This window comes from Petaurus breviceps, unplaced genomic scaffold (genome assembly GCF_028583685.1).
Source record: "Petaurus breviceps papuanus isolate PSGF00001 unplaced genomic scaffold, PetGlider_PUasm1.0 38, whole genome shotgun sequence".
Lineage (NCBI taxonomy): Eukaryota > Metazoa > Chordata > Mammalia > Diprotodontia > Petauridae > Petaurus > Petaurus breviceps.
Window position 1 is genome coordinate 85,456,651 of NW_027186304.1, and position 15,151 is coordinate 85,471,801.

Sequence of the window (15,151 nt, forward strand, 5' to 3'; positions counted from 1 at the left end):
GAGTCAGGAGGACCTGAGTTAAAATCGGCCTCAGACACTTAACACTTAACACACTAGCCACATGATCTTGCGCAAGTCACTTAACCCCAATTGCCCTGCCTTCCCCCCTCCAAAAAGAAAAAAAATGAAAATGTTGAAAGAGCTGCTGTGGTAAGTGGGATAGTGATTTAATTGTTGTTTGTCCTTCATTTTCAAAAGGGACAAATGACATCACAGGGGGATGTCTAGACTCATACAGGAACTGGATTTGTCACAAAGTTGTCAGCCTCACTCTTCCAGAGTCATCCAAGTCCAGAGGCAAGACAAAAATCAAGACAACTCATGATGATCCAGGATGCAGTGAATGACTTCGGCATCTTTGATGTCTTACCAAGCTCTAAGTGCTCCACAGTGCCTGCTTCTCCCACCTTCATGGCCACTGGAAGGACCCATTCTGCTGAGAGAAGTGTTCACATAGCTAGGGTATACTTCAACCTAACTCACTGATGGGTTTGAGGACTGTTGGACCCCTTCATCCTGATTTAGCCTGTCTAATGAGATGGTTTTACTAGCATGTAGCACTGCACATGCTGCAGCTCCTTGGAGCCATAGGTGAGAGTTGAATGCCTGATGGACACCAAAGGTGGATGAACAGCCCTGAAAAGGGCTCAGCAAGCCCTCATACCAGAGTGGCTGGTCCTCCTTGAACACCCCAGTGAGTTAATTAGGGAGATATAAAAGGATTGCCTGTAGCAGCAACCACACTGGCATACCCAGGATAGCTGCTAGCACAGGTTCTTAGATCTGCTTTACTGGGAAAGATGATTATTTAAAGAGTCAACAATACTTTTTTAATTATATTCACTACTTCAGGGGAAAAGTCAGCACCCTAAACTTCAGAGAAAATATAAGCAGAGAAATAAAGACCTATGGACGGGGAATTTTTTTGAGAAATTAGCACAGATCAACAGACAGATCCAACTTTCTGACCAAGGAAATACACACATAGTTACCAGAGAGAGAAGCACCCACATCTGGGTTTTTCAAAGGGGGTGGTGAAGAAGAGGGGATATTTCTTAATGGCTACCCAGCCTCTCATCTGGCCAAATCACACAAATACTCTTCCAACAAGTGATCCTCAAAGCAAAATGCTAACCTCAGAGTATATATATACACTTTTTAGAGCCAGACCACATCACAATCCTCCTGACTCAGTGCCTAATTAGAAATTAACAAAAGGTGTGAAAGCCTTTGTACAAAATAGTCTTCCCTAAGCAAACTTCCCTTAATGAGCTCCACATGAGGCCTATTAATGGGAGGGGAAGATTTTATATTCCATTAACATTACACTGCCTTATAGAAGTGAGGGCCCAGTTGAGGATATGTAACTTAAATTTTTGTAGATCCAGTCAGCATGGTTTTGTGATTTTTCTCCAGCTTCATTCAACAGCACACACATAGAAACAAAGGCTGTGAGTGGTGGGAGCGATGCAGGACATTATCAACAATGTAAGGGGGAGAGTGACTAAAGATAAGAAAATAGTGCAACACTGAACTAGTTAACCAAAGGCTCAAGATGGGGAAAAGAGAAGAGTGTGGCTACTTCAGGGGGTGATGGCCTAGAAGAGAATTGAAGAATCAAAGGATTGGAGGTTACATTGTGGACAAAGAACAGGGTTTGATAATGGAAGACAAAGGAAGGGGTGAAAATCCAAAATATTATGATCAGATAAGGGAATTTCAGAGTTCATGAACATAGAAGTGGTACATTTGTGGTTGACGGTAAGATCAAGAGTACAACCATCTTTGTGTGTGATTGAGGTAGGTTATATTAATAGGTCATAGGAAATGAGTAAGAAGAAATGGGGAGTTAGGGTGTTAGATGGAGCATCAGCGTGCATGTGAACTCCTCTAATATGAGGGCAAGCATTAAGAAGGAGGAAAGATTATGAGCTAGGCACCGAATTCACTGAGGAAGGAAGGGAATGTCCTGGAGGTTAGTAGACAACAGCTACCAGAATATTAATTCTGTGCTAGAGATGAACCTCAAAGTAAGAGAGGTTATTGAGCGATGGTGGTAGGGAGAGGACCTGGAAGTAGAAATGGGAAGAAAGGAATGTTCCAACTCCTCTATCTCAACCAGTGAGTTAGGAGGAATGAAAGTGCAACCAATGTTAGAAAGGGTAGCCAAGGAGGCAATATCCCCAGGAGGAAGCCAGATTTCAGTGAGTCAGAAGATGGAAGGAATAAGAAAGAAAAATATTTAAAATGAAAACAAGTTTGGTTGTCTATAGAGCAGGCACCTGAAAGCACAATGGAAGGGTTGGGTAGCTTTGGGGTGAGATATTGCTGGGGTGGGAGGAGAAGGTTGAGGGGAATGGAAATAAAGTATAAGGCAGTGGAACATGAGGAATGAGTTCAAATAATGACTTATAGAGGCTAAGAATCACTGGAATGGGGAGGGTATAACCAGGCCAGAATTTATTAATCATTAAGGAAAATTTTTAAACAATTTCTCTCTCTCTCTCTGTGTACATATATATATATATATATATATATATATACATATATATACATACACACATATATATACACACACCTATATATGCACACTATATATATACACACAAATACATACAAATACAGAGATATACATACATATATAGTTATACAAATATAGGTGTATATATACATATATCTCACATATTTTTGTAGTGGCAAAGAATTGTTAAAGTATCCATCGATTAGGGAATTCCTGAATGAAATGTGGTATATGAATGTAGTGAAATATTATTTCATTACCAGACATGAGAAATGACAAAAGGGATAGGTTTAGAAAAACCTAGGAAGACTTGCATGAAAAAAGTGAAAAGAATCAGGAGAATATTTTTTTAGTCTCTTTTTTTTTTTTTTTGCTTTTTTTGCAGTAGGGAAGGTAGGGCAATTGGTGACTTGCCTGTGGTCACATGGCTAGTTTTGTGTTAAGTGTCTGAGGCCGAATTTGAACTCAGGTCTTCCTGACTCTAGGGCCAGTGCTCTATTCACTGCGCCACCTAGTCACCTCTATTTTCTTTAGTCTTATAACTTTGTAAAGACAAACAACTTTAAAACACTTAAGATTTTTTTATCAACACAATGACCATCCATGATCCCAGAAGCCTACTGTATGCTTCTCCTGTTCTTACAGGAAGGTTTGTACACTTAGAATGTAGAGTAAAACATACATTTGTGAACATGGTCAATACAGGAATTTGTTTTGCTTGACTATAAACATTTGTTACACGGATTTTGTTTTTGTTTTTTCTTTCAAATGGAAGATGGGAAAGAAAATAAGTGCTTGTTAAAATAAAACTTTTTTAAATTTAGAGAAATGTTAAGAGCAATAAGACAAAAGAATGAAATAAAAACATAAATGAACAAGTTTTGGCATACATTTGTGGTGGAATCCTGTTGTGCTATAAGAAATGACAATGGGAAAAAAAAGAAAAGACAATGGGGTGGGTTCAGAAAAACTTAGGAAGATACATAAACTAATAGAAAGTGAAGTGAATACAGCCAAGGAGAACACTGAGCTCGGCAATAACAATATTGTAACAATGATCAACTGTGAGAGACTTAACTACTCTGAACAGTACAATGATGCACAATTCCAAAGGAATCATGCTGAAAAATGCCATCTACCTCCAGAGACAGAACTGATAAACTCTTAAGAGCAGATTAAAGCATATTTTCCTTCTTTATTTTTCTTGCTTTTTCTGCAACAAGGCTAATATTAGAAATTGTTTTGCATGACTTCACATGTATAATGGGTATTATATCATTTGCTTTCTCCCTGGGTTGGAGAGGCCCTAGAGGAGGTAGAGAATTTGGAGCTCGAATATTTTAAATGAATGTTAAAAAATTTTTAATTTAAAAACATTTTTAAATGAAAGCATAAGGATAAAAAAGGAAACAAATTATGCTAATCTTCTGATACTATGACTTCAAAAACCCTAAGGAATCAACAAGAAATTGAGACTATTAATAGCTTCATTAAAGTAATAAGCTATAAAATAAACCCACAAAAATCAACAGCATTACTATAGAGCAATCTCAAAATCCAGGAGGCAATAACAGAGAGATAAGCTGCATTTAAAATAAAAATAAAATATCTGTGTAAATACAATTACAAAATAAACCTTCAATAAATAATGACCTAAATAGCAAGAAAGATATTCAGCGCTCATGGGTAGCCCATACCAACATAATAAAAATGACAACACTACCTAAATGAATTTACAGATTTAGTGCCAGACAATCAAATTATCAAGAGGATATTTACCGATCTAGACAATTTCACCCATCTCAGGTGAAGAAGTGGCCCTTTTCCTTGCCAAGATTAACCCTTCCCTCATATACACACGATCTCATTCCATGCATTCTCCTCCAACATATTTCCTCCTCTTTCATCCCTCCTCTAACTATCTTCCATCTCTCTGTCAGTCCCCACTAGTTACTGTTCTTATATCTCTCCTCCCTTTCTTGATAAACTCCTTGAGAAAGCCATCTACAGTCAGTATTTCTACTTCCTTTCTTCTTGTTCTCTTCTTAAATCGTCACAGTTTGGCTTCCAGCCTCACCCTTCAACTGAAACTGTTTTCCTTGAAATTACCAGTGATCTTTTAATTGCCACATCTAATGACCTTTTTTTCTTAGTCTTCATTCTTTCTGACCTCTCTGCAGCTTCTGACACTATCAATCACTCTCATTTCCTTGATACTCTCTTCTCTCTGTTTTTGTGACACTATTCTCTCCTTCTCCTTCTGACTGCTTCTTCTCAGTCTCCTTTGCAGGATCTTCATCCAGGTTGCTCCTGCTAACCATGGATGTTGTCCAGGGCCACATCTTAGGCCCCTATCTCTTCTCCCTCTATATCATTTCACTAGGTGATCTCATAAGCTCCCTGAGATTCAACAATCATCTCTATGTTGATGATTCTCAAACCTACTTATCCAACCTTAACCTCTTTACTGACTTCGCCTTCACGATTCCAAGTGTCTACTGTTGTTCAGTCATTCAGTCATGTCTGACTGTTCATGACCCCATAGGCCATAGTACATCAGACCCTTCAATTCTCAAATATCTCTCAAAGTCTGTCCAAGTTCATGTTTATTGTTTCCATGCTACTATCTATCCATCTTACCATCTACCATCACCTTTTTCTTTTGCCTTCAATCTTTCCCAACATTAGGGTTTTTTCCAATGAGTCCTGTCTTTCTCATTACATGGCCAAAGTATTTAAGCTTCAGCTTCAGTTTTTGACCTTCCAGTAAATAGCCTGAATTAATTTCATTAAGTATTGACTGATTTGATCTCCATGCTACCCAAGAGACTCTCAAAAGTCTTCTCCACCACAATTTGAAAGCATCCATTCTGTGGCACTCAGCTTTCCTTATAGTCCAATTCTCAAAGTCATACGTTGCTACTGGAAAAATCATAGTTTCAACTATACAGAGCTTTGTTAGCAAGGTGATATCTCTGCTTTTTAGTATGCTGCCCGGATTTGCCACGGCTTTCTTTACAAGGAGCAAGCATCTTTTAATTTTATGGCTATCAGACATTTCAAGATGGATGTTCTTACAGACATCCTAATCTCAAAATATCCAAAAATGAACTCATTATCAGTCCCCCCAAATCCTTCACTCTTTCTACTTTCCTATTGCTTACAAAGGTACCACATCCCCCCCAGTCAACCAAGTTTACATCCTAAGATGTATCATCCTTAAGTCCTCATTCTCTCTCAGCCTCCATAGCCAATCTATTGCCTTGTACCATTGATTCTACCTTTCTAACATCTCATATATACACACACACATATATTTATGTATATATGTGTACGTATATAGATACACATGCATATACATATGTATATATGCCCCTTTCTCTCCTTTCACACTTCCTTTACCTTGGTGCAGCCTTTCATCACATCTCACTTAGACTATTACAACAGTCTGCTGATTAGTCTGCCTGCCACAAGACTCTTCTCACTCCAGTCTATCCCCCATTCAGTTGTCAAAGTGATCTTCCTAATGTACAGGTCTAATCTTAACAACTCCCTACCCTGCTCCTCTACTCAATAAAATTCAGTGGCTCCCTATCACCTATAAAATCATCTCTTTGGTTTTTAAAGCCCTTAATAATCTGGCCCCTCCCAATCTTTGCAGTCTTAATACATCTTACTCCTATATAAGTACTCTAAAATTGAGTTTCTGGCCTCCTTGCTGTTGTTCATTGCATGAGATTCTCCATCTCCAGACTCATGTATTTTCACTCACTGTACTTCATGCCTATAATGCCCTCCCTCCTAGCCTCTGCCTCCTGGATTCCCTAACTTCCTAAGTCTCACTAAAATCCCACCTTTTGCAAGAAGACTTTCCTAATCCCTTCTAATGAAAGTGCCTTAGCTCAATTTATCTCCAATTTATCCTGCATGTATCTTGCATCTAATTATTTGTATGCTGTGTCTGTCTCCCACTAGAATGTGAGTTCTTTGAGGACAGGGATGGTTTTTGCCTTTCATTGTGTCCCCAGAGCTTAGCATAATGCCTGGCATATAGAAAGTGCCTAGTAAATAAATGCTTGTTGACTGACTGATAGACAAAATAATATAAAAATTAATTTGGAGGAATAAAAGAGCTAGAATATAAAGAGAAATCAAATTTTAGAAGTAGAAACAAAGGGGGGGAAAGCACTTCCAGGCCTCAAAAACCATAATAAAGTAGAAATTATTTAGTACTGGTGATAAAATAAGAAAAGATCAATGTAACAGATTAGATAAAAGAACAAAAAAATTAAACTCAATATCTCAGTGTACAATATGATCTAAAACAAGTAACTTGGGAAAGAACTCCCTACTTAACAAGATCGCTGGAAAAACTAGAAAGCAGTCTTGCAGAATTTAGGTTTAGCGTGGCATCTTATACTACATGCCACAATAGAGTCAAAAGGATTACTTGACCTGAATATTCAAGGTCATATCACAAAAAGAAGAGAATCATAATAGGCACCTTTGAAAATAATGCCTAGGGTGTGAATTCTTAACCTAACAAGGGATAGAGATAATTATAAAATATAAAATATATAATGTCTATGACATGAAATTCCAGTCTGTGCATGAATAGATTTAATGCAACTAACATATGAAGAAAAGCAGTTGACTAAAAAAAAAAATAAACAAACCAAACTTGAATTAAATATCTCTGATAAAGTCCTGACAGATCATATATGTTGATGACTAAATGAAAATATATAAGAATAAAAGCCATTCCCCAATAGATAAGTCAAATAATATGAACAAACCATTCTCAAAAGAATTGCAAACTATTTACAACCATGCAAAAAAATTAGTTGAAAAAATGTTTCAACTTATAACTAGCAAATTGACAAAGATAACAAATTGTAAAATAAAATTGACAAAGATAACATAAATGAAAATAGTCAATGTTGGAGGAGATATAGAAAGACAGGAATGCTACTATACTATTCGGGAAAGCAATTTGGAATTAAGTAATGATAGTGACTAAGATGTCCATATTCTGTGATCCAGAGATGCAATGGTAAAAAATAAAGGCCTCATACACACCAAAATATTTACAGCAAAACTTTTTGTTGAAACACAGAACTGGAAAGGACATAGAAGCCCATCAATTGGGAAATGGCTAAACAAGTTGTGGCATTCGATCTTATTATGCTGTGATGAGTAAAGAAGCTTCTTAGTAAAAACTTGCATGAAATTACAGAGTAAACAGAAGCAAAAAATAGCATTAACAATGACTCTAAATATAAATGAAAAAATCAGGAACAATAAAACAATCAGCTTTGAAAACTACAAAATTATGGCCTAAAAAATGAATGAATTAAAAAGCATTTATTGTTTGCTATTTGTAAAATCCTATGTTAGAAAGAAGAGACAGAAGACACTTTCACCCCCTCCTTGTAGAAGGTGGAGACAATAAGTTGGGGTGATGGGGAACACTGCATTTAATGTCAGATTTTTTTACAGTGTGTCTGTTAGTTTTGCTGAACTTCTTTCCCCATCATATTTACTTTTTATTATAAGGAATGGGTCTCTGGGAGGAGGAAGGAAAAAAGTGAATCACTGGAAAATATAGTTGAAATAAGACAAAAAGTACAAAGTACAAGTGTTCTCAGAACCTGCAGAACACTTTTTTAATAGTCTTTATAGTAACAAATCTTAGACTTTTAAAAAGGTATTTGAGCTTTGTGAATGACCAAATGTTACTTAGAGACAAGACTAATAGAAGTGAGTTGTTTAGTTGGCTAAAATTTTTTTTTGTCAAAATGGAGGTATGATAAGTAAGAGTTGAGACTGAGTTCCTTTTTAGACAAATAAACTAGTTAGGAATTACAAATGAGGATCCAAAATTATTTTAAGCAGTGGAAGTACAATTGGATTAAGTATAAGTCTCCCAAGTACATAGCCCTCTTTAAAGCTTTGCAAGTATAGTTTCCTATGTGTATCTGTATGTGTGTTTAAGTAAGTCCTTTTACTTTGTACTATGTACGCTGGGGACATAGCATACTGGACTTTGTCTGGATATGCATATCCTTCCCTAGATATTACCCATAAGTTAAGATAGGTGCCATCTTATAGAATTTCCTGATTTCATTTCATTCATTTCATAAAAAAATTTAACATTTTTTAATAATTTAGTCACTCTCGCATGCATATTCTTACCTTTAATATTGTTTTAGGACGTTTTCTAAAATATAATTTTGGCTTTTCAATCACAGGAAGAGGTGGAAGCTTTCTTAGTTCCTGTAACACAGAGCTTGCAGCACGTTTTTTTGAGAGTTTTTTGCTATTTCCCTCTCCTTCTGCAGAGAACTCTCCTACTGATACTCGGGTAACAAAGCTCTTCATATGTGGAGGTCCACTTTCCTTAATGACCTATTAATTAAAAGAGGACATTGTGTTTATACTTCTTCTTCAATACTGTGAGGATTCAAGTTTTCACTGGTAAAAGTACTCTTTCCACCATCAAAGAGAACAATCCCTCTATGACTTAGAAAACAATTCTAATGAGTTACAGCAGTCAAAAATTCATCATCATTGGCCAGCCCCATAGTGATAAGCCATTCCATATTTAGCTATCTAACTACAGATACCTAGTCTTTTGTTGGACCTACATATGTAAATGCAACTTCGTAGTAACTTCCAGGGTATTTGTTCCACAAGGATAGTTTTGGAGAATACCAAGTTGCCTCATTCATTAAAGAAATGATGGACCAGGGGCGGCCAGGTAGCACAGCAAGTAAGAGCACCGGCTCCAGTGTTGAGAAGACCTGGAGATCGAATACCAGGCTCAGACACTTAGCACCCACCCAGAAACACCTGGCCATGTAACCTTGAGCAAGTTACTTAACCCCAATTGCTTAGGGGCGGCCAGGTGGCTCAGAGAGTAAGAGCACCGGCTCCAGTGTCGGGATGACCTGGATCAAATCCGGGTTCAGATACTCAGCACCACACCCAGAAATAATAACTGGCCGTGTAACCTTGAGCAAGTTACTTAACCCTGATTGCTTTAAAAAAAAAAGAAATGATGGACTAGGGCTTTAGTGGAAGGTCAAATGTGTTATAGGTTCATAAGATTACGGAGGCACATTGACTCTTCCAGATTACTAACTTATGATTTATTTTCACAAGGTAATTTATTTCCAAAGACTGGAGAACAGACAAAAAACAGGAAAACCTCTATTGAGTACATACCTCAAAAGTGACAGGCATGTTACGTTTCAATCCAATTTCAAAAACTAAGCTGATCTCTGATTTGTTTGCATCTTTTTCTTCTTCTATTTCTTTTCCTGATTCTCCATTCTAGATCATGAAAAACAAGAAAATTTATGCCATATTTTAGTCAATTATCAAGGAACTTTGCTTCTTATTTATAACATCAGACTGAGCAATAGCAGACAAGGAAACTGCTTTGATGGAAATCAACCAGAATGGGATTTTTCTGTAAATTTGTATTCCTGTTAAAGCTTTGGGATAGCTTTCAAAAAATATAATGTAAAAATATGGCTATAAAATTGTTTTTATTATAAATTAATGCTATAAACAAAATCCATCCATATGTATACAAGGTAGTCAAACTTAAGTGACATTGAAATCAGAAAATTACCATCTGTAGCTCTTTCATTACATAGTTTCATGCCTTCTAATTAACCCAATTCAACAAACATTTATTGAATTCTTAGACAAAATAATGAAGTAGTCTAAATACATGTTGATACCATTTGTTAATATGTACTATGAGAATGGTCAGCCCTGGGAGAGACTAGAGTCCCAACATAGATATCTGATTTTCTTTCCCTGTGCCTACTCATGCAAATGTTTAAAGCACAAAGTTCCAACTTGGGATCTGTTGTGCTGGTTAGCCTGGAAAACAGAACGCTTTAGGGGGGAGAGGAGAGCTCTCTTCAAATATCTTGATAAGATAAATCATTTATCTTATCAAGAAGAATTTATTTTTTTCCTCCTTGGTTTCAGAGAGGAAAACTAGAAACAATGAGAAAAAATAGTAGGGGGATAAATTTAGGACCAACATAAGGAAAATATTTTTTCCCAGTTAGATCTATTCCTGGAAAGGATTTTAGGGACAATATGAACAATTGCCTCATTTCACAGGAGGAATCTGAGATTCAAATAAGACATTAAAAAATCTTGAATGACTTGTTCAAAAACAGGTAGGAAGAAACAAAGATGGGATTTCAACATAGGTCCTTCAATTCTAAATCCAGGGTTACTGATCTATTATACCATGTTGTCATAAAAGTTCTAGGGCTTAAATATCATAGAAATTCCACTTTTGGGGGCAATAGCAAAAAGAGAACTAAAAATCAGTCAGAAGTTCTAGGTTTGAGTTCCAGGTATACCACTTAGTAGCTGTATGAGAGTGGGCAAGTCACTTAACCTCTCTGAGTCTGTGTCTTCATATGCAAAATGGGAATAATGTTATTTATACTACCTATCTTAGTGTGTTTGTGGGGCAAGCATTCTGAAAATCTCAAATTTTAACACAAATGTGAGTTATTCTTATAACTGGTATCATATACGACTTTGGCCCCATTTCTACTGCCCTCGATCTATATATAACCATACCAATCTTCTAATATTGTCAGTTAGGTGCTACAGTAAAACCCTGTAACTGGGGTCAAGAAGAGCTGAGTTCAAACCCAACCTTAGATACTTACTGGCTTTGAGACCCTGGGAAAGTCACTTAACCTCTCTTTGCCTGAGTTTCCTCAACTATAAAATGAGAATCATAACAGCACCTACCTCACAGGGTTACCGTGAGGATCAAATGAGACAATATTTGTAAAGTATTTACCATAGTGCCTTGGCACATAGTAGGCGCCTGGCATAGTAGGCGCCTGATAAATGACTATTCCCTTCTCCTCTATCTATTCCCTAATATGATGCTTAGTTTTCTGTCAAATATAGTGCAACATCTAAATATTCAACAAATGTTGGCAAATTAATGTTATTCCTTCATCCATGTCCATTTTCCTGCTGTCATTGCCAAAACTGCTAGGTCTCAGTACCAAAATCTTGGGCTCAGATACTCATAGAATGAAGACTCACAAACCATCCTCAGCTACTATGAAAGATCAGGAAAGAGTGATACTCAGAATCCCATTCTACAGTTTCATCAGTACTAAAGTGCAATCCTGGCTTTAAACCATGGCACAGCAGAGGAATGGAAGGGCAGCCTGAGAGGGACGTTAAATTGAACCATCATATTTGTCTCTAACCATATCAAGAAAAATTTACTTTTTCCTTTTATGCAAAAATGGTACACATTCATCAAGCAGAATGTGTTTGCCTCCTTAGCAATTTAACAATTGAGAGAAGGAAACCAAGGGACTAAAAGAAAGGATTAAATGCTATGACTTTCCTTTGTTACATTTTAACTATAAAACTTCTATTTGTTTTGCAGGGGTTTGCACAGTAGAAATATGAGCTGTTATTACCACTGTTATTATTTTTATTATGATGACCCCAAGCTTTTTCCTAAAATAAAGGGCCATCTTTTTAACACTGAAATTCTCTTGTGTTGTCATATGGGGCAAGTCATGGGACACAAGTCTTAGAAGAATTAAAACTGAAAATTTCCCAAAGGGCAATGGAGAAATGTATAATACGTGTGAGTAGGCTGAAACAGAATAGAAATGAGAAATTAAGGAGATGCACACTAAATATCATATCTAACTAAAGATATGAGGGGGCGGTATAAGGACTGTTCAAATAACCAGAGCAAAGCATAATGATGGCATAGTCACCATATTCTACTGGTATCTTCAAGTTGTTATGAGAAAATGAGCCAATCTACATTGCATATGTCTTCCCATCCAACCCCCTTGGGTGAATTTGTGAAAGGACATAGATAGGAGTCACACAGTATAGGCAGATCTGGATGAGTTACAATCTACACTTTTGGAGGGAGAACCAATGTCAATGAAATTGCAAGTTCATTTGAGTATTAGAAGCAATGGCACCTGAGGTAATTTCTCTGGGATAGGTTCATTCTGTAGAGCTTGGAGAGCCTTTGTTGCAGCATTGTGTCTAGCAGCCTGACGAGTCTTCCCTTCCCCAAAGAACTCATTGTTTCCAACAGTTAGTTGGACATAAAAAACCTTAGGCACTGGACAATGATACCTAGAATGGGAAAGAGTAAATGTTATTACTGGGGGAAAAATACTCCATAAAGATTAAAAATATATTTTGTTTTAAATTACATAAATCTTACAGCGTACCTTTCAGCACTCTATAGAAACTATATCTCCAAGTAGATGTTGGTATGGCTAAAAAAATGAAAGTATTATCTCTACCTTATATTAGTACTATATAATATAAAAATCATATACAAAAAAATGAGAAACTCATTTTGAATAATTTTCACTCAAGTATTAGTAAACAGTTAAAAATAAATAATTTGAAGTTAAAGGTAAACAATATATTCTCTCTTTTTTTTTTAAAAAAGCAATAGGGGTTAAGTAACTTGCTCAAGGTTACACAGCCAGTTATTATTTCTGGGTGTGGTGCTGAGTATCTGAGCCCGGATTTGATCCAGTTCATCCCGACACTGGAGCCGGTGCTCTTACTCGCTGAGCCACCTGGCTGCCCCAACAACATATTCTCTTAAATGTCAGTCCTTTTATCGTCCTGGATTTTAGCCAATATATCAATGCCATTGCGTTACAATCAATATAATTTGTTGTTGCTGCTTAGGTTCATAGACTCAATGATGAAGGGGCAGAAGAGAGTTAAAAGTCTTCAGGTTACACTAGGTTATTACACTGATCAAAACTTCAAGGATTCAGATTTTTATCGGTGGGAATATATTTCTCTACTGATGCAGACTGCAACTCTGTGGCATCTGAGCAAAATTTCTCTTAATTGCTGTGACCAAAAAAAAAAAAAATAATCACTTAATATCTAACCATCTCAAATGAACCTCTGTGAACTCAGCTAGCATGCCTTGGACAAAAGCACATCTATATCAATCACTAAGCCTGGAATCAAAGTCTTTCCAGTTTAGTAAGATTTGACAGTGCTTGTGTTCTGCCAGCAGAGCCTTCAAGGGCCCAGAGTCACCTCTACACCATGAAAAAAGCATTGTACTGACGTCCATTAGAAATCTTGTGATTACTTTTCATTGCTTCATTCTGCCTCTGATTTTAAATCCACAATGCTTTCTACTACATGACATTATTCCTAGTTCTTCTTCCTCACCCTAAATTTTAATATTCCTTTCCTTCTCTCTATGTTTTCTGTTTTGGTGATCACATACACTCCTGTGCCTTCAAATATCACTTAGACTTGGATGATAACCAAGTCTATAACTTCTTCCCTATTAACTTTTATGAGAGACAGTGTAAAACACTGGAAAACGCATTGGTTTTGGAGTCAAACTACTCCTGTCAGCTTAAATCATTTAAATGCTCTTGGCCTCAGTTTCCACATTTGTAAAATGAAGCAACTGAACTAATGATCTATAAGGTCCTTTACAATTCTGGATTCTATGAGCCTATCAGTTTTAATTAGGTCTTTTACATTTTTCCTGTCCTTCTGGCATCTCAAACTTATCATACCTCATCTTCTGAATGATTTCAGTCATTGTGAACTTCCATCTGTCATTGTACAAACCCCGTTCCCTACTTCCCGCTGCCTGTCCCCTTATTCCCATCCCCCTCAACCCAACCCTTACAACTTCCCACTCAAGACTGATTGTCCCCACAAATTTGTGTAAACTTTTCCTTTCTCCCTCCTTTCAATTTCTTGAACCGCTGAGATACATTCCTAAGATGACATGGCATTCTTGTCACCTTTTCCAGCACTGATTGCGCTTTCATTCTTACCTACATTGATCATGGTGGGGAGGAAGAGGTGGAAATAACCCTTACTTCTTACTGCCATTTCTAGGGATCATAACTTCTGTAACTTACTTGCATCCTGTGACTTACTTCTCTGCTGTACTTCAGCCATACATGGAGATGGTCATACCCTTGATCTTACCATCACTCACAAGGGTTCTACTTCCATGTTCATGAACTCTGAAATCTCTCTATCTGATCACAATCTTATATCAGTTCTTTTCCCCTTCGCCTTACAACCTTTAACCCTGTTCTTCATCCTCACTATGACCTCCAATCCCTAAAACCCTTCATTCTTTCCTACATTATCACCTCCCTTCACCGTCTGACTGAGGTAAAACAATTCAACTCCACACTATCATCTTCTCTTGAATACACTGCAAATTAATAATCCTTATCCTATCACTAAACTTGTCCTGTCAAAACCCAGTCTTAGATTACTCCCATCATCCACCACCTTCACTCCTCATGTGAAGCTAGAGGAAAATTAGGAAACTCTTCCGACTGGGTTCATTACAGATTTATGTTACCTAATCCCTTGCACAAGTGCACAAGTGATCTCATTCTATCCTGTCCTCTATACTACTTTGCTTCCTCTATCACATCCACTCTCTCACTAATCTTCAGTCTCTCTGTCTACTACTGGCTGTTTCCCTGCTGCCAATAAACACAGCCATTTCTCCCCTCAAACACACACACACACACACACACACACACACACACACACACACACACA

At 37.1% G+C, this 15,151-nt stretch overlaps 1 protein-coding gene across 7 annotated transcripts in view; it reads right to left on the reverse strand.

Annotated features, from left to right (window-relative positions):
* The window catches only part of STAU2 (staufen double-stranded RNA binding protein 2), a 434,298-nt gene that overhangs the window by 272,269 nt on the left and 146,878 nt on the right, over positions 1–15,151 (reverse strand). For all 7 annotated transcript variants that reach the window (XM_069100127.1, XM_069100123.1, XM_069100126.1 and 4 more), the window contains 3 exons: positions 12,538–12,697; positions 9,749–9,856; positions 8,717–8,929 (listed from right to left, as the gene is read on the reverse strand). In XM_069100127.1, coding sequence (XP_068956228.1) covers positions 8,717–8,929; positions 9,749–9,856; positions 12,538–12,697 — 481 coding nt within the window. The remainder of the gene's footprint in view (positions 1–8,716; positions 8,930–9,748; positions 9,857–12,537; positions 12,698–15,151) is intronic.